Source organism: Lithobates pipiens, unplaced genomic scaffold (assembly GCF_037356315.1).
Source record: "Lithobates pipiens isolate NorthernLeopardFrog02 unplaced genomic scaffold, aLitPip1_a1.2 Scaffold_3, whole genome shotgun sequence".
NCBI classification, from domain to species: Eukaryota; Metazoa; Chordata; class Amphibia; order Anura; family Ranidae; genus Lithobates; species Lithobates pipiens.
The window spans coordinates 282,728,750-282,751,611 of record NW_027507790.1 but is presented as its reverse complement, the minus strand read 5'-3'; the positions used below and the strand labels follow the sequence as shown (position 1 = coordinate 282,751,611).

The following is a 22,862-nucleotide window of genomic DNA, read 5'->3' as shown; positions in this document are numbered from 1 at the left end:
GGATGGGTTCTTAGGTGCTGCACTCCTATGGGTGGGTGATGGATTATGCGGCGCAGCACTCCTATGGGTGGGTGATGGATTATGTGGCGCAGCACTCCTATGGGTGGGTGATGGATTATGCGGCGCAGCACTCCTATGGGTGGGTGATGGATTATGCGGCGCAGCACTCCTATGGGTGGGTGGTGGATTATGTGGCGCAGCACTCCTATGGGTGGGTGGTGGATTATGCGGTGCAGCACTCCTATGGGTGGGGGATGGATTATGCGGCGCAGCACTCCTATGGGTGGTGGATTATGCGGCGCAGCACTCCTATGGGTGGGTGATGGATTATGCGGCGCAGCACTCCTATGGGTGGGTGATGGATTATGCGGCGCAGCACTCCTATGGGTGGGTGAGGGATTATGCGGCGCAGCACTCCTATGGGTGGGTGGTGGATTATGCGGTGCAGCACTCCTATGGGTGGGTGATGGATTATGCGGCGCTGCACTCCTATGGGTGGGTGATGGATTATGCGGCGCAGCACTCCTATGGGTGGGTGATGGATTATGCGGCGCAGCACTCCTATGGGGGGTGATGGATTATGCGGCGCAGCACTCCTATGGGGGGTGATGGATTATGCGGCGCAGCACTCCTATGGGGGGTGATGGATTATGCGGCGCAGCACTCCTATGGGTGGGTGGTGGATTATGTGGCGCAGCACTCCTATGGGGGGTGATGGATTATGCGGCGCAGCACTCCTATGGGTGGGTGGTGGATTATGTGGCACAGCACTCCTATGGGTGGGTGATGGATTATGCGGCGCAGCACTCCTATGGGGGGGTGATGGATTATGCGGCGCAGCACTCCTATGGGTGGGTGGTGGATTATGTGGCACAGCACTCCTATGGGTGGGTGATGGATTATGCGGCGCAGCACTCCTATGGGGGGTGATGGATTATGCGGCGCAGCACTCCTATGGGTGGGTGGTGGATTATGTGGCGCAGCACTCCTATGGGTGGGTGATGGATTATGCGGCGCAGCACTCCTATGGGGGGGTGATGGATTATGCGGCGCAGCACTCCTATGGGGGGTGATGGATTATGCGGCGCAGCACTCCTATGGGGGGTGATGGATTATGCGGCGCAGCACTCCTATGGGTGGGTGGTGGATTATGTGGCGCAGCACTCCTATGGGGGGTGATGGATTATGCGGCGCAGCACTCCTATGGGTGGGTGGTGGATTATGTGGCACAGCACTCCTATGGGTGGGTGATGGATTATGCGGCGCAGCACTCCTATGGGTGGGTGATGGATTATGCGGCGCAGCACTCCTATGGGTGGGTGATGGATTATGCGGCGCAGCACTCCTATGGGTGGGTGATGGATTATGCGGCGCAGCACTCCTATGGGTGGGTGAGGGATTATGCGGCGCAGCACTCCTATGGGTGGGTGAGGGATTATGCGGCGCAGCACTCCTATGGGTGGGTGGTGGATTATGCGGTGCAGCACTCCTATGGGTGGGTGATGGATTATGCGGTGCAGCACTCCTATGGGTGGGGGATGGATTATGCGGTGCAGCACTCCTATGGGTGGGGGATGGATTATGCGGTGCAGCACTCCTATGGGTGGGGTGGTTATGTCGGGGTCCTCCTCGCGGCGCGGCACTCCTATGGGTGGGGTGGTTATGTCGGGGTCCTCCTCGCGGCGCGGCACTCCTATGGGTGGGGTGGTTATGTCGGGGTCCTCCTCGCGGCGCGGCACTCCTATGGGTGGGGTGGTTATGTCGGGGTCCTCCTCGCGGCGCGGCACTCCTATGGGTGGGGTCGTTATGTCGGGGTCCTCCTCGCGGCGCGGCACTCCTATGGGTGGGGTGGTTATGTCGGGGTCCTCCTCGCGGCGCGGCACTCCTATGGGTGGGGTGGTTATGTCGGGGTCCTCCTCGCGGCGCGGCACTCCTATGGGTGGGGTCGTTGTTCTGGCCTCGTTATCTCGGGGTCCTCCTCGCGGCGCGGCACTCCTATGGGTGGGGTCGTTATCTCGGGGTCCTCCTCGCGGCGCGGCACTCCTATGGGTGGGGTCGTTATCTCGGGGTCCTCCTCGCGGCGCGGTGGACTCGCATGTTTGGGAAGTTGCCGGTTGTGTGAAGTTCCATTTTACACTTTTCCTTCATTCTGTGAAAGAGGAAATTGCCTCAATACTTCTCTTTTCTTATCACGGCTCAAAGATGAAAAGAGGAAGAACCCCGACGAGCCGTCAGAGGGAAGTCCCGGGCAGCACCCCATGGAGGTCCCGACCCGCTACCATCAACATTCTCCTCCGATATGAAGGGCGGCTGGTGGTAAGAATCCTTCTCATGGAGAATAGGACCTTCTAGACTTCTGTGGTCTGGGGAAGGTGATGGTGGACTCGCTCCTGCCCCCAGCTGGTGCTGGTAGACTGCAACACCCAGTGCAGGAGCTCTGTGTGTGTATGGTGGGGGGAGGGGAGGATTGTTGTTGGAAGGTTCCACCACTCCTGGTTTCTGTAGGATTTGATGTTTTTTTTGTAATAAATGACATTGCAGTCGGTATGAGACACGTATGAGACACGTATGAGACACGTATGAGACACGTATGAGACACGTATGAGACACGTATGAGCGTGTGCATGTTCATCAGTGTGTGCGCAGACAATCATGTACACCACAAATGGTCTATACGACCCAACCTGATACTCCTGCCTTCCAATGTATGACCCGCCTTGCCTCTGACCGGCTTCTGGATCCTTGTCTGCCTGTTGCTGACCCCAGCTTGTGTTTTGGACTCCGCTACCTAACTGACCTCAGCCTGTATCCCGACACTGCCTCTGCCCTATGTTCCTGTATGTCACTGTCTGCCTGTTGCTGACCTCGGCTCTTATCCTAACACTGCCTCTGCCCTATGTTCCTGTACGTCACTGCCTGCCTGTTGCTGACCTCGGCCTTTATCCTAACACTGCCTCTGCCCTAAATTCCTATACATCACTGCCTGCCTGTTGCTGACCTCAGCCTGTATCCTGACACTGCCTCTGTCCTACGTTCCTGCACGTCACTGCCCGCCTGTTGCTGACCTCAGCCTTTATCCTGACACTGCCTCTGCCCTACGTTCCTGCACGTCACTGCCCGCCTGTTGCTGACCTCAGCCTGTATCCTGACACTGCCTCTGCCCTATGTTATTGTATGTCAATGCCCGCCTGTTGCTGACCTCAGCCTTTATCCTGACACTGCCTCTGCCCTACGTTCCTGCACGTCACTGCCCGCCTGTTGCTGACCTCAGCCTTTATCCTGACACTGCTTCTGCCCTACGTTCCTGCACGTCACTGCCCGCCTGTTGCTGACCTCAGCCTGTATCCTGACACTGCCTCTGCCCTATGTTATTGTACGTCAATGCCCGCCTGTTGCTGACCTCTGCCTTTATCCTAACACTGCCTCTGCCCTATGTTCCTGTACGTCACTGCCCACCTGTTGCTGACCTCGGCCTTGCCTTTATCCTAACACTGCCTCTGCCCTATGTTCCTGTACGTCACTGCCTGCCTGTTGCTGACCTCGGCCTTGCCTTTATCCTAACACTGCCTCTGCCCTATGTTCCTGTACGTCACTGCCTGCCTGTTGCTGACCTCGGCCTTTATCCAAACACTGCATAAGCCTTATGTTCCTGTACGTCACTGCCCACCTGTTGCTGACCTCAGCCTGTATCCTGACACTGCCTCTGCCCTATGTTCCTGCATAGATCCCAACTGTCCCTGATTTGAAGGAATGTCCCTCTTTCCTTCTCGTTTGTCCCTCATGTTGCTCTGATCTTTATAGTTGTATATAAAATGCACTTTTTATCTATCAAAAAGTATTTTCCAGCTCTAAAGCTTCATCTGATTTCTAAATTGCTGCATTTTTAAATTCCAAAACCCAATATAAAGGAATATAAGTGGTAAAAAAAATCACTTGTGGGTTTAACCAATCTTGTATTTTTGTATAATTCTCCTTTAAGGAGGTGTGACAAGGGGTGTGTCTTATGTCTGCATACTTTTGCTGATAGGTGTCCCTCATTCCCATCTCAAAAGGTTGGGAGGTGTGTGTTCCTGTACCTCACTGCCCACCTGTTGCTGACCTCGGCCTGTATCCTGACACCACCTCTGCCCTATGTTCCTGTACCTCACTGGCTGCCTGTTGCTGACCTCGGCCTGTATCCTGACACTGCCATTATATCCCACCAGCCAATAGTCATCTTCCTGTCTGTCATGTGACTGCCAGGAAAGTATTCCGATAAAAAGAGATTGTAACAGGAAAGTGAGGCCATGAGGAAGTGACAGGAGAGCCGGAGCAACTGCTGGAGCACTACAAGGCCCAGCATGTCCCAGAATGCTCAGGAAAACAATGACACTGAAGGATTACTGTAATAAACTACAAGCTGTTCTAATGAAAGAGATCCCGGGACGGATTCCAGACGGGCCGAGGAAGCGGATCTCTCACTTTCAGCTTCTAGAGATCAGATTTATCTCATTATTGGGAATGGGCGGAGTCACATCAGGAGTGGGCAGAGTCCTATTAGGAGTGGGCGGAGTCATATTAGGAGTGGGCGGAGACAGAAGTGATTAGTCTTTATAGAACTCTGTGGAGTCCGGTGGCGCCTGCAGGAGCATCCACACATCAAATGTCAGCCAAACCCCAATAACCCCAACACTAATTATAACACTAACCCAAATGCTAACCCTAATTCCACATCGTATCCTCTAGATTCCATACTCACTAGTAACCCTCAGCTCTGCTGATCCCCAGCTCAGTAGTAACCCCCAGCTCTGCTGATCCCCAGCTCAGTAGTACCTCCAGCTCTGCTGATCCCCAGCTCAGTAGTACCCCCAGCTCTGCTGATCCCCAGCTCAGTAGTACCCCCAGCTCTGCTGATCCCCAGCTCAGTAGTACCCCCAGCTTCACTGATCCCCCGCTCAGAAGTAATCCCCAGCTCTGCTGATCCTCCTCTCCCTCTCTCTGGTCCCCGCTCACCTCCCGCTATATTGCACACCACATGTGACATCTGCTAGTTTCTTTGCTCCGGTCCCCCAGCTCTGCTGATCCTCAGTCTCTTCTCTCCAGTCTCCACTCACCTTCGGCTGTAGTCTTCTCATGTTGCCCACACTGTGTGTTGCCCCCTACTTGCTTGGCTCCAGTCCGGACCCCGCTCTCCTTCCTGCTGCTCCTTGCTGCACACCAGACGGGACATCTGCACCAGACACCCCCAGACTATATACACATGAATCGGAAGTGACTGCCGATGATGTCTTTCCACTTCACTTGTTGGTTTCCCGGTGCATCCTGGGATATCTCATACCTGCAATACCTCCAAAACAAAGCTGAGCTAACGATGAATAAAAGCCTCTCAAAAGCTTCAGGTGTTGTGAGTGAGCATTCTCATAGACTTCTATGGAGGCGTTGGAGACGCTTTGAAGCCTCAAGAAAGTGACATGGGCAATAATTTTTTAAGCGAAGCGAACACAATGTGTGACCATTTTATTCAGTGGGAGGAGCTTTGATCGGAATTCAGAGTGCTTTATAAAAAGCGCCCAATGCCGCATTCTGAAGCAAGTGTGAACAAGGCTAAGACTCCACACCCCTTGTCTATGTACCTGGAATGTATTCAGCTGATCCCTACTGAATATTCCCTGATCTTCAGCCCTCTGCTTGTTTAGTGTGCCTGGTGTGGTGTATGGTGGACTCTCTATCTCTGTAGATTGATGAATTCTTCTTCTTCAGGTGAAAGAACTCTACGCCATCAGGATGTTGTCGGAGGCCTTCCTCAGCACCCTCCTGTATGAGAAGGTGATGGACGGCAGCTCTGGGCCCAATGAAGCACACCAGAAGACTTGCCCGAATCGCCCCCACAGCAACGTTCACCGCGCAGAGGAACGCCGTTCCTGCAAGGTGACACCCCTTGGGGGTGGAGTCTGTGGCGGAGAGGTGCTGACCTCTAGCGGTAGTCCAGACTTGTACACCTCGTGGTCCAGCAACTACGCCAGCCTCTACAAGAATTACCCGGACCTCCACATCGGAGGAGACCACATGCTGAAGAAGAAGGACTCCGGCTGTGTCCTGGAGTGTGAGGATGGCCCAGTGCTGCTCTCCGTGGACATTGACAGCAGCAGTCCTCCCACCCACCTCCTGGGAGGACCTCCAGAAGGAAGTGCTCAATGCAGTGAGGACAACCATGGCAACCAGGCCTTACCGTCTGCTTCCTTCTCCAACTCCGACCTCAATGGCTTCCTGGAGAAGAAGATGCAGGAGCTCTACAAGCAATGCTACGAGGAGACGCTGGGGACCAACGGGTCCTCCAACCCCGGCTGGCCGTACGTCCTGATGGTCAACCTCAACCAGATGAGTCTGATGGTGTCCCAGGAGCAGAACATGGACCAGGCCAGGGCCAGGGAGGCCATACTGCAGTACCTGTGCAGTGCCACCAGCGGGGGCAGCTCTGAGTTTATTACCCCCGTCCTCCACATCTCAAGCCAGGACAACAAGAAGAGATCGTCCAGCACTTTGTCCAAGAAGATCCGCCCCTAAACAAGTAGCAGCTCACCACACGGCAAGACATAGGGAACACGCAGGCTCCGCTGGCATGACTGGAGGTCAGAACTAAGGGGGTGATTCAAAAACCTTTCCCCATAGGATGACCCCGGCACCTCCTCAAGCAGCTGCACATACTTATAGATGAGGACATAAAGACCTGGACACTAGGGGGCGCCGCTCAACCACAGAAAACATCATCTACTGAATGACCATTTCCTTATCCTCTGCGGTATAATGATGTTTATAATGTGTGTCTGTCAAGAACTATTATTAATTCAAGCTGTAATCTGCTTATACTTTGTCCCCCTCCCCATCAACGTGATAATGCGATCTGCTTATACTTTGTCCCCCTCCCCATCAACATGATAATGCAATCTGCTTATACTTTGTCCCCCTCCCCATCAACATGATAATGCAATCTGCTTATACTTTGTCCCCCTCCCCATCAACGTGATAATGTAATCTGCTTATACTTTGTCCCCCTCCCCATCAATATGATAATGCAATCTGCTTATACTTTGTCCCCCTCCTCATCAACGTGATAATGCAATCTGCTTATACTTTGTCCCCCTCCCCATCAATATGATAATGCAATCTGCTTATACTTTGTCCCCCTCCCCATCAATATGATAATGTAATCTGCTTATACTTTGTCCCCCTCCCTATCAATATGATAATGCAATCTGCTTATACTTTGTCCCCCTCCCCATCAATATGATAATGCAATCTGCTTATACTTTGTCCCCCTCCCCATCAACGTGATAATGCAATCTGCTTATACTTTGTCCCCCTCCCTATCAATATGATAATGCAATCTGCTTATACTTTGTCCCCCTCCTCATCAACGTGATAATGCAATCTGCTTATACTTTGTCCCCCTCCCCATCAACGTGATAATGCAATCTGCTTATACTTTGTCCCCCTCCCCATCAACGTGATAATGCAATCTGCTTATACTTTGTCCCCCTCCCCATCAACGTGATAATGCAATCTGCTTATACTTTGTCCCCCTCCCCATCAACGTGATAATGCAATCTGCTTATACTTTGTCCCCCTCCCCATCAACGTGATAATGCAATCTGCTTATACTTTGTCCCCCTCCCCATCAATATGATAATGTAATCTGCTTATACTTTGTCCCCCTCCCCATCAATATGATAATGCAATCTGCTTATACTTTGTCCCCCTCCCCATCAACGTGATAATGCAATCTGCTTATACTTTGTCCCCCTCCCTATCAATATGATAATGCAATCTGCTTATACTTTGTCCCCCTCCTCATCAACGTGATAATGCAATCTGCTTATACTTTGTCCCCCTCCCCATCAACGTGATAATGCAATCTGCTTATACTTTGTCCCCCTCCCCATCAACATGATAATGCAATCTGCTTATACTTTGTCCCCCTCCCCATCAATATGATAATGTAATCTGCTTATACTTTGTCCCCCTCCCCATCAACGTGATAATGCAATCTGCTTATACTTTGTCCCCCTCCCCATCAACATGATAATGCAATCTGCTTATACTTTGTCCCCCTCCCCATCAACATGATAATGCAATCTGCTTATACTTTGTCCCCCTCTGTTTTCATTACATACCTCATCTTATACCCGGCGATGTCATCACCGGGTCTCTTATGTCATCACCAGTTCTCTGGGCTTCTACATATCTTATCTTCATAGTTAGTAAGGTTGAATAAAGACACCAGTCCATCCAGTTCAACTGGGGTAAGTGTCTACAATTGTCCCTATCCCTGTACATTGCACACTCACATCAGTCCCTACCCTCAAGGAGCCACAATCCAAGGTCCCCATTCATATACTAGGGGGCAATTTTGGACAGAAGCCAATTAACATACCAGCATGTCTTTGTAGTGTGGGAGGAACCCGGAGTACCCGGAGGAAACCCACGCAGGCACAGGGAGAACATGGAAACTCCAGGCAGGTAGTGTCGTGGTTGGGATTCGAACCAGCGACCTTTTTACTGCTAGGTGAGAGTGCTAACCACTACACCACTGTGCTGCCCTCTTATACACTGTGATGTCATCACTGAGTCTCTGGGCTTCTACATACCTTATCTTATACACTGTGATGTCATTACCGGTTCTTTGGGCTTCTACATACCTTATCTTATACACTGTGATGTCATTACCGGTTCTTTGGGCTTCTACATACCTTATCTTATACACTGTGATGTCATCACCGGTTCTTTGGGCTTCTACATACCTCATCTTATAACCTGTAATGTCATCCCTGGGTCTCTGTGCAATGCAGGCAGATCACGGCTGGTGGGAGGGGCCAGCAGGGGGATGTATATAGCTGAAACCATGACAGGACTTTTCCAATAGTATGAAGGGGGGAGCATGTCACTTTATGGGATGCATTAATAAAGGGACAATGACCCCCCCATCTGTCTGAGGATCTGGGGGGGATCTTGGTGACTCCCCGATGTGCTTTTTGTAAAATAATCTGAGTAATAAAATTTTGAAGGAAATTACCACATCGGTGTGCTTCTGTTATTCCAACCGCCATCCCTTCCCCCACAACTTCTCCTTCTGTCAGTCAACGTTCCTTTTCCTTTCACCATTTACAGTATATATAATATATACACAGAGAGTCACATATACAGTATATAATATATATATATATATATATATAGTGGGGGAAATGCTGATTGGCTCCCCTGCAGATGGTGTAAGTTTTGCCCCCTTACATAGAAATGAAGGTCTATCATTCTTATCAGAGGTGTATTTTATATGATGGAGACAAAAGATCAACCAAAATCCAGAAAATCACACAATACAAATGGAGTTAATGGAGTAAAATAAGTATTTGATCCCCAACCAACAATAACCCTCCCCCCACAGACTGGCTCCAGTAGGTGCTCATGTGGTACACAGATCAGTCCTGTCAATGTAAGAAGGTTCTCCTAACGACAACTCGTTATGTGTATAGAAGACGCCCGTCCACAGAATCCCTTCCCTCCAATCCTCACCATCATGGGGAAGAGCAAAGATCTGTCAGAGGATGTCGGGGAGAAGATTGGAGACCTGCACAAGGCTGGAATGGGCTACAAGACCATCAGCAAGAAGCTTGGTGAGAGGAGACGACTGCTGGAGAGATTATTCACAAATGGAAGAAATACAAAATAACCATCAATTGTCCTCAGTCTGGAGCTCCATGGAAGATTTCTCCTCATGGGGTGAGGATGGTCATGAGAAAAGTGAGGGATCCGCCCAGAACTACACAGGGAGGAGCTTGTGAAGGATCTCAAGGCAGTTGGGACCACAGTCACCAAACAACCCATTGGAGACACAATACACCACCATGGACTGAAATCCTGCAGCCCCCACAAGGTCCTCCTCCTCAGGAAGACACATGTACAGGTCCCCCTCCTCAGGAAGACACATGTACAGGTCCCCCTCCTCAGGAAGACACATGGACAGGTCCCTCTCCTCAGGAAGACACATGTACAGGTCCCCCTCCTCAGGAAGACACATGTACAGGCCCCCCTCCTCAGGAAGACACATGGACAGGTCCCTCTCCTCAGGAAGACACATGTACAGGCCCCCCTCCTCAGGAAGACACATGTACAGGTCCCCCTCCTCAGGAAGACACATGTACAGGTCCCCCTCCTCAGGAGGACACGTGTACAGGTCCCCCTCCTCAGGAAGACACATGTACAGGTCCTCCTCCTCAGGAAGACACATGTACAGGTCCCCCTCCTCAGGAAGACACATGTACAGGCCCCCCTCCTCAGGAAGACACATGTACAGGTCCCCCTCCTCAGGAAGACACATGGACAGGTCCCTCTCCTCAGGAAGACACATGTACAGGTCCTCATCCTCAGGAAGACACATGTACAGGCCCCCCTCCTCAGGAAGACACATGGACAGGTCCCTCTCCTCAGGAAGACACATGTACAGGCCCCCCTCCTCAGGAAGACACATGTACAGGTCCCCCTCCTCAGGAAGACACATGTACAGGTCCCCCTCCTCAGGAGGACACGTGTACAGGTCCCCCTCCTCAGGAAGACACATGTACAGGTCCTCCTCCTCAGGAAGACACATGTACAGGTCCCCCTCCTCAGGAAGACACATGTACAGGCCCCCCTCCTCAGGAAGACACATGTACAGGTCCCCCTCCTCAGGAAGACACATGTACAGGTCCCCCTCCTCAGGAGGACACGTGTACAGGTCCCCCTCCTCAGGAAGACACATGTACAGGTCCCCCTCCTCAGGAAGACACATGTACAGGTCCCCCTCCTCAAGAAGACACATGTACAGGTCCCCCTCCTCAGGAAGACACATGTACAGGTCCCCCTCCTCAAGAAGACACATGTACAGGTCCCCCTCCTCAAGAAGACACATGTACAGGTCCCCCTCCTCAGGAAGACACATGTACAGGCCCCCCTCCTCAGGAAGACACATGTACAGGTCCCCCTCCTCAGGAAGACACATGGACAGGTCCCCCTCCTCAGGAAGACACATGGACAGGTCCCCCTCCTCAGGAAGACACATGGACAGGTCCCCCTCCTCAGGAAGACACATGTACAGGTCCCCCTCCTCAGGAAGACACATGGACAGGTCCCCCTCCTCAGGAAGACACATGGACAGGTCCCCCTCCTCAGGAAGACACATGGACAGGTCCCCCTCCTCAGGAAGACACATGTACAGGCCCCCCTCCTCAGGAAGACACATGTACAGGTCCCCCTCCTCAGGAAGACACATGTACAGGTCCCCCTCCTCAGGAGGACACGTGTACAGGTCCCCCTCCTCAGGAAGACACATGTACAGGTCCTCCTCCTCAAGAAGACACAGGTACAGGTCCCCCCTCCTCAGGAAGACACATGGACAGGTCCCCCTCCTCAGGAAGACACATGTACAGGTCCCCCTCCTCAGGAAGACACATGGACAGGTCCCCCTCCTCAGGAAGACACATGGACAGGTCCCCCTCCTCAGGAAGACACATGGACAGGTCCCCCTCCTCAGGAAGACACATGTACAGGTCCCCCTCCTCAGAAAGACACATGTACAGGTCCCCCTCCTCAGGAAGACACATGTACAGGTCCTCCTCCTCAGGAAGACACATGTACAGGTCGCCCTCCTCAGGAAGACACATGTACAGGTCGCCCTCCTCAGGAAGACACATGTACAGGTCCCCCTCCTCAGGAAGACACATGGACAGATCCCCCTCCTGAGGAAGACACATGGACAGATCCCCCTCCTGAGGAAGACACATGTACAGGTCCTCTTCCTCAGGAAGACACATGTAGAGACTGTCTGAAGTCTCCCAATGAACATCTAAATGATTCAGAGAAGGATTGGGGGAGAAAGTTCTGTGGTCGGATGAGACCAAAATTCAGCTATTTGGCATCAACTCGACTCGCCGTGTTTGGAGGAAGGAAAATGGTGACTATGACCCTAAGAACACCATCCCTACAGTCACACACGGAGGTGGGAACATGAACACCATCCCTACAGTCACACACGGAGGTGGGAACATGAATACCATCCCTACAGTCACACATGGAGGGGGGAACATGAACACCATCCCTACAGTCACACACGGAGGTGGGAACATGAATACCATCCCTACAGTCACACATGGAGGGGGGAACATGAACACCATCTCTACAGTCACACACGGAGGTGGGAACATGAACACCATCCCTACAGTCACACACGGAGGTGGGAACATGAACACCATCCCTACAGTCACACACGGAGGTGGAACATGAACACCATCCCTACAGTCACACACGGAGGTGGGAACATGAACACCATCCCTACAGTCACACACGGAGGTGGGGACATGAACACCATCCCTACAGTCACACACGGAGGTGGGAACATGAACACCATCCCTACAGTCACACACGGAGGTGGGAACATGAACACCATCCCTACAGTCACACACGGAGGTGGGAACATGAACACCATCCCTACAGTCACACACGGAGGTGGGAACATGAACACCATCCCTACAGTCACACACGGAGGTGGGAACATGAACACCATCCCTACAGTCACACACGGAGGTGGGGACATGAACACCATCCCTACAGTCACACACGGAGATGAGAACATGAACACCATCCCTACAGTCACACATGGAGGTGAGAACACGAACACCATCCCTACAGTCACACACGGAGGGGGGAACATGAACACCATCCCTACAGTCACACACGGAGGTGGGAACATGAACACCATCCCTACAGTCACACGGAGGTGGGAACATGAACACCATCCCTACAGTCACACATGGAGGTGAGAACATGAACACCATCCCTACAGTCACACACGGAGGTGGGAACATGAACACCATCCCTACAGTCACACATGGAGGTGAGAACATGAACACCATCCCTACAGTCACACACGGCGGGGGGAACATGAACACCATCCCTACAGTCACACACGGAGGGGGGAAGATGATGATTTGGGGCTGTTTCTCTGATAAAGGTCCAGGCTGACCTACTGCATTGAGGGGCCAATGGACGGGGCCGTGTATTGTAAGATCTTGGAGAACCTCCTTCCCTCATCCAGAACAGCCGGGTTAGGTCAGGCGGCTCCATCCAATCAGATGCGATCTGACAATAAACTGATAAAACAGAGATAACATTTTATATGAAATATCTAGAAATGTTACAAATATAAAGTGTCACCCCGCTCTTATAAAAGAGGACTCCGGGAGTCAGATGTAGTTCTGATGCCGTGGATGGTGCCCCTCCCCCCGTAGACTGCGGTTATAGGAAATGGGGTTATTGGGGGACACAAGAGTACGCTGCACCCCGCAAAAAACAACCAATCATCTCCAAAGATCTGGGAAGATACAATATATCCATTCACTGAAAGCGTCACCGCCCCCTATATGACATCACACTGATGTTCTATGACTTATATGGGGGGAGGGGCTAATGACACAAACAGTGCGATGGAGAGAAAATAAATTCTGGTTACTCATCACTGTACACACTGCCGGTTACCATGGTGACGGCTCACTTCCCACCATGCTGTTCGCAGTCACGTGCACAGCGCAGTGGGCGGGCCTCACCAATCTCTGTCCATTCTGAAGGTGGAAGACACGCCCCCGAATTTCGTCCAATGTCAGGAAAGAAACTCTCCGCTGAACTCCGCCCCCCGCAGCGCGATTGGATTAAAGTTGTGATCACATGACCGGAAGTGGTCGGAGGGCGGATCTGTCATGGTGGCCAAGGTGAGAGAAGACCGAGGCGCCCCCCCCCCCCCAACCACACCCCACAGTGTCCCCGGGGTGTGAGATCTCAACTGTCCTGCCGGACACGAGGGGGGGGGGGAAGAAATTCCCTGGTGGGCGGGGCACCAATTTTAGGGTGATCCCGGGGAGGGTCGCTATGTTGGGGGAGGGGCCGGGAGTCCCAGGGGGAGGGGCGCTGTGTTGGGGGAGGGGCTGGGAGACCTAGGGGGAGGGGTGCTCTGTTGGGGGGGCTGGGAGTCCCAGGGGGAGGGGCGCTGTGTTGGGGGAGGGGCTGGGAGACCTAGGGGGAGGGCTGCTCTGTTGGGGGGGCTGGGAGTCCCAGGGGGAGGGGCGCTCTGTTGGGGGAGGGGCCGGGAGTCCCAGGGGGAGGGGCGCTCTGTTGGGGGGGCTGGGAGTCCCAGGGGGAGGGGCTGGGAGTCCCAGGGGGAGGGGTGCTGTGTTGGGGGAGGGGCTGGGAGTCCCAGGGGGAGGGGCGCTCTGTTGGGGGAGGGGCTTTGCTCTGTCATTAGAAGAGAAGTCATGAAGAGGGGGGAGGGGGAGGATCTTTCCTGTCAGCTTCCTCCGGTAGTTTTGCACACAGGTGCGGGGGAAGGTCACACAGATGAATGGTGGAGAATCTCATCTCTTACTGAGCAAATCTGATTGGATCCCCCATCCCCTGACTCCGCCTCCTGTCATTTCTACAGCTGGGAATAGGGGTGGGGGATGGGAGGGGGAGGAGCTGGATGAAGGAGATCTGTCCTGTGATTGGTTCCCTATTTACACAGCCCCTCCCCCACCTTCATCCCCCTCCCCCTCTATTCTCACTCTCCATGTTGTCTCCTCTGCAGATCCTGAAGTTGGCGGCGTTGCCGGCTGGCCTGGTCCTCTCCTCCTACGGGCTGTACGCCGTGTCCGACCGGGACCCCAAGGGACACCCCCTGAGTCCTCACCAGGTGAGATCTTTACCCCCCATCCCCCGGGGATCACACTGTACGTTGTAACTTTGTAGAAGGGGGAGGAGTCATTTCCTCAGTCTCTCCTCCCCCAGTGATCAGACTGTACATTGTAACTTTGTAGAAGGGGGAGGAGTCATTTCCTCAGTCTCCCCTCCCCCAGTGATCAGACTGTACATTGTAACTTTGTAGAAGGGGGAGGAGTCATTTCCTCAGTCTCCCCTCCCCCAGTGATCAGACTGTACATTGTAACTTTGTAGAGGGGGAGGAGTCATTTCCTCAGTCTCTCCTCCCCCGGTGATCAGACTGTACGTTGTAACTTTGTAGAAGGAGGAGGAGTCATTTCCTCTGTCTCCTCCCCCAGTGATCAGACTGTACATTGTAACTTTGTAGAAGGGGGAGGAGTCATTTCCTCAGTCCCCCCTCCCCCGGGGATCAGACTGTACATTGTAACTTTGTAGAAGGGGGAGGAGTCATTTCCTCAGTCTCCCCTCCCCCGGGGATCAGACTGTACATTGTAACTTTGTAGAAGGGGGAGGAGTCATTTCCTCAGTCTCCCCTCCCCCAGTGATCAGACTGTACATTGTAACTTTGTAGAAGGGGGAGGAGTTATTTCCTCAGTCTCCCCTCCCCCAGTGATGAGACTGTACATTGTAACTTTGTAGAGGGGGAGGAGTCATTTCCTCAGTCTCTCCTCCCCCAGTGATGAGACTGTACATTGTAACTTTGTAGAAGGAGGAGGAGTCATTTCCTCAGTCTCCTCCCCCAGTGATGAGACTGTACATTGTAACTTTGTAGAGGGGGAGGAGTCATTTCCTCAGTCCCCCGCTCCCCCAGTGATCAGACTGTACATTGTAACTTTGTAGAAGGAGGAGGAGTCATTTCCTCAGTCTCTCCTCCCCCAGTGATGAGACTGTACATTGTAACTTTGTAGAGGGGGGAGGAGTCATTTCCTCAGTCCCCCCCTCCCCCAGTGATGAGACTGTACATTGTAACTTTGTAGAAGGAGGAGGAGTCATTTCCTCAGTCCCCCCCCTCCCCCAGTGATCAGACTGTACATTGTAACTTTGTAGAAGGGGGAGGAGTCATTTCCTCAGTCTCCCCTCCCCCAGTGATCAGACTGTACATTGTAACTTTGTAGAAGGGGAGGAGTCATTTCCTCAGTCTCCCCTCCCCCAGTGATCAGACTGTACATTGTAACACAGATGTGATGTATATTTCTCGGCTCTCTTGTAGTTGTCGGTGTATTCCGCTCCTCCTCGGGAGTCCAGATTCATTGAAGAAGATCCGGGCCGGGTGCAGCGCTCCTTCTCTGCGGTGCGCTCCACATTGTCCCCCCTTGTGATATGGGGTAAGGTAAGAGACTCCTCCACATCCCCTCCTAATATTCTGCCCCTGATGGAGGACGAGGAGATCCGCCGAAACGCGTTGGTTGTTTTTAAGCCACCTCCATATAATTTCAATATAAAAAAATAAGTTTGTATCCTTCCACCATTGGCCTGGCACTGCCATGAGGCCTTTTACTGTAACACACTTCCTGTCTTGCGGGGGGGGGGGGGGGTGAGGACACTTCTTGTCCCGGGGGGTGGGGGGGATGAGGACACTTCCTGTCTTGGGGGGGGGGGGAGTGAGGACACTTCTTGTCCCGGGGGGTGGGGGGGGATGAGGACACTTCCTGTCCTGGGGGGTGGGGGGGGGGTGAGGACACTTCCTGTCCCGGGGGGGTATGAGGATACTTCCTGTCCCGGGGGGTGGGGGGGTATGAGGACACTTCCTGTCCGGGGGGGTATGAGGACACTTCCTGTCCCGGGGGGTGGGGGGGTATGAGGACACTTCCTGTCCCGGGGGGTATGAGGACACTTCCTGTCCCGGGGGTGGGGGGGTATGAGGACACTTCCTGTCCCGGGGGGTATGAGGACACTTCCTGTCCCGGGGGTGGGGGGGTATGAGGACACTTCCTGTCCCGGGGGGGTATGAGGACACTTCCTGTCCCGGGGGGTATGAGGACACTTCCTGTCCCGGGGGGTATGAGGACACTTCCTGTCCCGGGGGGTATGAGGACACTTCCTGTCCCGGGGGGTGGGGGGGTATGAGGACACTTCCTGTCCCAGGGGGTATGAGGACACTTCCTGTCCCGGGGGGTATGAGGATACTTCCTGTCCCGGGGGGTGGGGGGGTATGAGGACACTTCCTGTCCCGGGGGGTGGGGGGGTATGAGGACACTTCCTGTCCCGGGGGGGGGGACACTTCCTGTCCCAGGGGGGTGGGGGGTGAGGACACTTCCTGTCCCGGGGGGTGGGGGATTGAGGACACTTCCTGGATGAAGTGCAGAAAAGAATTGCAGTTGCCGCCGTTCTATTCTCCGGGGTCTCTGCTTTTCAGGAAGGTTGAGGGCGGAGTTCCAGTCATTTCTAGAAAACAGTTGAGATGAGATGATTGGTCGGGAAATGATGGATTGTATTATTTGCTGTGAATTCTCCTCTCAGAACGCCGGTGACGCGGTGAGGAATGGAGTTGTGGAAACGATTCGGCTCACACAAGGTGAGGGAGGGGGAGGGGTGACACTTTCTGAAGATTTGCCGGATATTTATTGTGTTTTGTTATACAGACAGTTATGTCTACCTGAAGAACCCGCCCCCCGAGTTCCTGCCGCGGGTCGGCATCATTACCATCAGCGGATTGGCCGGCCTGATTCTGTCCCGAAGAGGTGAGCGTTCCCTACTTTGTTTTATGCGGTTATCCACTTCCTGCCCGCCAAACATTTACAGGCTTCCTCAGGTGGGAAAGTTATCCACTTCCTGCCACCCGTACATTTAGAGGCTTCCTCAGGTGGGAGAGTGATCTGTGTCTGATCGGTCACATTGGAGCCCAGAGGAGAGATCTGATGGACCCCCATAAAGAGGACCTGTCGCTGTCCGTGTTATCACAAAGGGTGTTGTTCATCCCTTGTAATAGCAATAAAGTTTTGGGGGGGGGGTTAAGGTTCAGTGTTATAGTAAACAAAAAGAACCTTCAGGAAAATGTATTTATAAGTTAAAGTCGGTATTTTCTTTGCTAGAAATTTACTTACAACCCCTAAATTTCTTTATTTTTTTTCTATTTTTTTTGTTTTTTTTGCAGAGACTCTAGGAAATAAAATGAGGATTGTTGCAATTTTTTTTTTTACATTTTTGTTTGGAAATAATAAACTTTTTAGAGAATAATAAAAAAAAAAAACAATATATACCACAATTTTTTTTTTTTGTAAAATAAGAAAGATGATGTTGCGCCGAGTAAATAGATACCCAACATGTCGCGCTTTATAATAGCGCCCGCTGGTAGAATGGTGACAGACTGCGGTACTTAGAGATCTCCATAGGGGACATTGTAATTATGTTTTACAGGTTACAGAGAAGATCTAGAGATAGAATTATCGCTCTCACTCTAACAACCGCGGTGATACCTCACATGTGCGCTGCGAAAGACCGGTTTACATATGTGTATGCCAGGGCTCAACAAAACCCGGGCGCCAGGTCGCATTTACGACTAGAATTAGTGACCTGGCTCCTGGGGCAGCACAGCTGGGGGTATCCTGTCTCCATGGACCCCCCCCCCCTGGTCATCGCGTCACTGCCGTTCCGCCAGTGGCCGGTAATTGAGGCCTTCTGCGGTCCTATGATTCCTTCTGGAATCTGGCGCCCTCTTGTGGTGGCCGTTTGGTATGACAATCAGCAATGCTAATGGAGCTTCCCCTGCCTGTTTTCACTGCCCGCCCATCTCCTTCCTTTTATTTAGAACCCCCTAAACATTATATATATTTTTTTTTTATTCTAACACCCTAGAGAATAAAATGGCGGTCGTTGCAATACTGTCTGTCACACTGTGTTTGCGCAGCGGTCTTACAAGCGCACTTTTTTGGGGAAAAATAATTTATTTAATAAAAAAATAAGACAACAGTAAAGTCAGCCCAATTCTTTTTTATATTGTGAAAGATAATGTTACGCCGAGTAAATTGATACCCAACACGTCACGCTTCAAAATTGCGCCCCCGCTCGTGGAATGGCGACAAAACTTTTACCCTTTAAAAATCTCCATAGGTGACGTTTAAAAAAATTCTACAGGTTGCACGTTTTCAGTTAGAGGAGGTCTAGTGCTAGAATTATCGCTCTCGCTCTGCCGATCGCGGCGATACCTCACATGTGTGGTTTGAACACCACTTTTATATGAGGGCGCGTTTAAAAAAAAAAAAAAAGTGTCACTTTTATTCCTATTATAAGGAATGTAAAAATCCCTTGTAATAGAAGAAAGCATGACAGGTCCTCTTGTATATGAGAAAAAATATATAAATAAAATGGATCTTTTCCTTTTTTTCAAAAAAATAAAATTAAGGAAAAGATCCATTTTTTTTTTTTTTTTTTTTTTTTATTTATTTATTTTGCTGTTGGAGGTAAAAGGAGAGATTTGGGTCTTTTTGACTTATTTACTTCCAGTCCTCCAAGGCCATAGAGGTGATTAGAGACAATCTGGCCTCTCTCCACCTCTGTGACCAGCCGGCCGCAACATCGGATCCTTTTTTTTTGGGCAAACCGGTGGAAGCGGTGAGCCCGGGAATGGCGGGCGGGGGTGGGGGACGTCCTCTCCTGCCGCTTCTAAAAGTGTTCTAGAGGCTGAAGGAAGATATAGCGGGGTGATAGGTGATGGCTTCAACCATAACCGCCTAATCCACCTGCACACCGCACCTTGTACACAGTATATATATGTATATTGGGGTCGGAGGTTGTGACAAGTGGCTGAGACATAATTGTGAGTGTTGTGTGATCTGTGCAGGATCCCGGCTGAAGAAAGTTGTGTATCCGGTGGGTCTGACAGCACTGGGTGCGTCCGTCTGCTATCCGGCACACGCCGTCATTTTTGCAAAGGTAAAATCATTATTGTGTCCGTCATCCAATCACCAGACCCCTCGCTGTCCATCATCTCCTCAATGTTCTCCATTCACCAGACCCCTCGCTGTCCATCATCTCCCCAGTTTTGATTATTTTTTTGGGGGGGGATTTTTCCCATCTCAGGTTACAGGTAAAAAGTTGTATAATGCCGGCCATTGGACGTATGACTCTGTGAGCTCATTATGGAAGGCGGAGCCTCAGAAGAAGGAAAGCGACTCAACGCCGGCAGACAATAATGAGGTACGTGTCCCTGTGCTGTAAAATTACCCAGGAGGAGAGCGGGGGCGCCATCCCGCAGTCGCAGAGAGAGGGGCGGGGCGCCATCCCGCAGTCGCAGAGAGAGGGGCGGGGCGCTAATCCCGCAGTCGCAGAGAGAGGGGCGGGGGCGCCATCCCGCAGTCGCAGAGAGAGGGGCGGGGGCGCCATCCCGCAGTCGCAGAGAGAGGGGCGGGGGCGCCATCCCGCAGTCGCAGAGAGAGGGGCGGGGGCGCCATCCCGCAGTCGCAGAGAGAGGGGCGGGGGCGCCATCCCGCAGTCGCAGAGAGAGGGGCGGGGCGCTAATCCCGCAGTCGCAGAGAGAGGGGCGGGGGCGCCATCCCGCAGTCGCAGAGAGAGGGGCGGGGGCGCCATCCCGCAGTCGCAGAGAGAGGGGCGGGGGCGCCATCCCGCAGTCGCAGAGAGAGGGGCGGGGGCGCCATCCCGCAGTCGCAGAGAGAGGGGCGGGGGCGCCATCCCGCAGTCGCAGAGAGAGGGGCGGGGGCGCCATCCCGCAGTCGCAGAGAGAGGGGCGGGGGCGCCATCCCGCAGTCGCAGAGAGAGGGGCGGGGGCGCCATCCCGCAGTCGCAGAGAGAGGGGCGGGGGCGCCATCCCGCAGTCGCAGAGAGAGGGGCGGGGGCGCTATTCCCGCAGTCGCAGAGAGAGGGGCGGGGGCGCTATTCCCGCAGTCGCAGAGAGAGGGGCGGGGGCGCTATTCCCGCAGTCGCAGAGAGAGGGGCGGGGGCGCTATTCCCGCAGTCGCAGAGAGAGGGGCGGGGGCGCTATTCCCGCACTCGCAGAGAGGGGGGCGGGGGGCGCTATTCCCCCAGTCGCAGAGAGGGGGGCGGGGGGCGCTATTCCCCCAGTCGCAGAGAGAGGGGCGGGGGCGCCATCCCCCAGTCGCAGACAGTCTTTCCCATGATGTCCTATTACTTGATGTAAGTTGCCGGTGCTGTACTGATACTTACCGGCATGTTCTTTATTTATTTGCATATCATGACCTGGGTGGGTTTTTATTTTATTCATTTTTTTCTTTTTTTTTTTTACCATAAGCCTGTATATTGGTCCTGTGGTGGTGAGGACAGAGTAACAGAGGCAATGATATATTTCCAGCTGCTAGGAGAAGGACATCCACTAGGTGGCGCCTGCACACTGAGAAATCGGCAAACATTGTTGTTCCTTTTTAATTATAACGTTTCGCAAAATAAACGGCTTCATCTTCTCTGCTTCAGTGTTTTGGATTCGTTACACCCAATCGGATCAGCCCAGAAAGTCATGTGATCAGCGCCCAGAATTGATTGGTTTAGAATTAGTTACATTGTGTCTTATGGCGGGAATAGCGATCGGTTTTACTCTTTTTCATGCAGCGGCTCCTTTTGAAATAAATCTTTAATATTCTGTGATCAGAAACCTCCGAGAGAAGAGACGACCAATGAGACGGAGAGCACGGCAGAGGAACCAATCAGAGCCGAGCATGCAGAACCTCCCGCCTCTCCTGAACCTACACAAGAGGGCAGCAGTGCGAGTGACCCCCCAGGTAATCCGCGTGTCGGGGGTCATTAATAAAAGGGATCTCTTCTATGTGTTGGGTAGATGTGAAGAGGAGGAGAGCTGTGATTGGACGATTCCCACCGCCAATCAGTGACTCCCGGGAATTGTTATGGAATAAAATGTTCTCACCAACCCCCCCCCATCTAAATCCACCCTCCGCTTATCTGGAAGGAGGTTTCTGTACAGCAAAGAAGCAAATTTATTTTCTACTTATTGGGGAAAAAAAAATGTTGATGCAATTATTTATTATTATTATTATTATTATTATTATTATTATTATGAAAGTGGTTGTGAAGACGAGTGTGCTTGGAGACATGGGGGGCACAAGGGTGTGCACTACGGGGGGGGGGGTGTAGGGTGCAGGGGGCATTACATAAGGGGACAGAGGACACTGCATGTGGGGACACTACAGTAGGGGGGAGGGGTGTATGTAGGGGACAGGTGACACTACATGGGGGGGGGGGGGGGGAACGGCACAGAGACAAAACTAAAGTGCCCCCTAATACCCCTACTCCGGTCACATGACTGGTGGTCTTCTCTCTCTCTCTCTCTCTCTCTCTCTCTCTCTCTCTCTCTCTCTCTCAGCAGCAGTGAAGAAATCTGTATTTGTAGCTCCTCCAGGCCTGACAGACCACGGACAGTCCCACCCGGAAGATGTGGATATGTACAGCACCAGATCCTGAATGTGACCCGGGACGGATCCTCTATATATATATATTCTATGTAGGGGAGGCTTTGTACGCTCATTTCTGCCAGAACAATTTTTGTAACCTGCCGAGTCCGGAGCTCCTCTTTACTCCTCATGTTTGATAAAATAAAAATGTTTCTCATGTACCCGGTGCCCTGTCCTTCTGGAGGTCTGCTGTGTTGGGTGTGGGGGTTGGCTGCAATTGGTGCGGGGGTTGGGTGCGGTGGGCACGGGGGTTGGCTGTGATTGCTGTGGGAGTTGGTTATAAGGGGTTTGGCTGCGGGGGAAGGGTGCGGTGGGCGTGGGGGTTGGCTGCAATTGGTGTGGGGGTTGGTTGTGAGGGGGTTGGCTGTGATTGGTGCAGTGGGTGCGGGGATTGGCTGTGATTGGTTGGCGGGAGGGTTGGCTGCGATTGGTGCGGGGGGGTTGGCTGCGATTGGTGTGGGGGGTTGGCTGCGATTCGTGGGTGCGGGGGTTGGCTGTGATTGGTTGGCGGGAGGGTTGGCTGCGATTGGTGCGGGGGGTTGGCTGCGATTGGTGGGTGCAGGGGGGTTGGCTGCGATTGGTGGTTGCGGGAGTTGGCTGCGATTGGTGCAGTGGGTGTGGGGATTGGCTGTGATTGGTTGGCGGGAGGGTTGGCTGCGATTGGTGCGGGGGGGTTGGCTGCGATTGGTGTGGGGGGTTGGCTGCGATTCATGGGTGCGGGGGTTGGCTGTG

General features: G+C 52.8%; 2 protein-coding genes across 4 annotated transcripts; both read left to right on the top strand.

Annotated features, from left to right (window-relative positions):
- Positions 1-2,155: 2,155 nt before the first annotated feature.
- Positions 2,156-9,048, top strand: LOC143941191 (TLR adapter interacting with SLC15A4 on the lysosome-like). Its single transcript, XM_077463225.1, has 2 exons — positions 2,156-2,316; positions 5,740-9,048. The coding sequence occupies exons 1-2, from the start codon at positions 2,203-2,205 to the stop codon at positions 6,541-6,543; spliced, it is 918 nt and encodes a 305-aa protein (XP_077319351.1). The 5' UTR covers positions 2,156-2,202; the 3' UTR covers positions 6,544-9,048.
- Positions 9,049-13,621: 4,573 nt separating this feature from the next.
- APOOL (apolipoprotein O like) lies at positions 13,622-22,291 on the top strand. Of its 3 annotated transcripts, none has more exons than XM_077463224.1 (9): positions 13,622-13,772; positions 14,624-14,728; positions 15,965-16,084; positions 17,215-17,269; positions 17,337-17,435; positions 19,535-19,626; positions 19,774-19,890; positions 21,314-21,443; positions 22,079-22,291. In XM_077463224.1, the coding sequence occupies exons 1-9, from the start codon at positions 13,761-13,763 to the stop codon at positions 22,138-22,140; spliced, it is 792 nt and encodes a 263-aa protein (XP_077319350.1). In that variant the 5' UTR covers positions 13,622-13,760; the 3' UTR covers positions 22,141-22,291. The 3 variants fall into 3 exon arrangements, with proteins under 3 accessions (XP_077319350.1, XP_077319349.1, XP_077319347.1); XM_077463223.1 differs by having other exon boundaries at positions 13,623-13,772; positions 22,046-22,291; XM_077463221.1 differs by having other exon boundaries at positions 13,623-13,772; positions 22,043-22,291.
- The last annotated feature ends 571 nt before the right edge of the window (positions 22,292-22,862 follow it).

What these genes read in the sequence shown, in the direction of transcription:
- LOC143941191 (XM_077463225.1), top strand. Translation starts at nt 2,203, where the DNA reads ATGAAAAGAGGAAGAACCCCGACGAGCCGTCAGAGGGAAGTCCCGGGC. An exon ending in GATATGAAGGGCGGCTGGTG is followed by an intron (nt 2,317 to 5,739) that starts GTAAGAATCCTT and finishes CTTCTTCTTCAG; the next exon opens with GTGAAAGAACTCTACGCCAT.
- APOOL (XM_077463221.1), top strand. An exon ending in CCTGATTCTGTCCCGAAGAG is followed by an intron (nt 17,436 to 19,534) that starts GTGAGCGTTCCC and finishes TGATCTGTGCAG; the next exon opens with GATCCCGGCTGAAGAAAGTT. An exon ending in CGCCGGCAGACAATAATGAG is followed by an intron (nt 19,891 to 21,313) that starts GTACGTGTCCCT and finishes TTCTGTGATCAG; the next exon opens with AAACCTCCGAGAGAAGAGAC.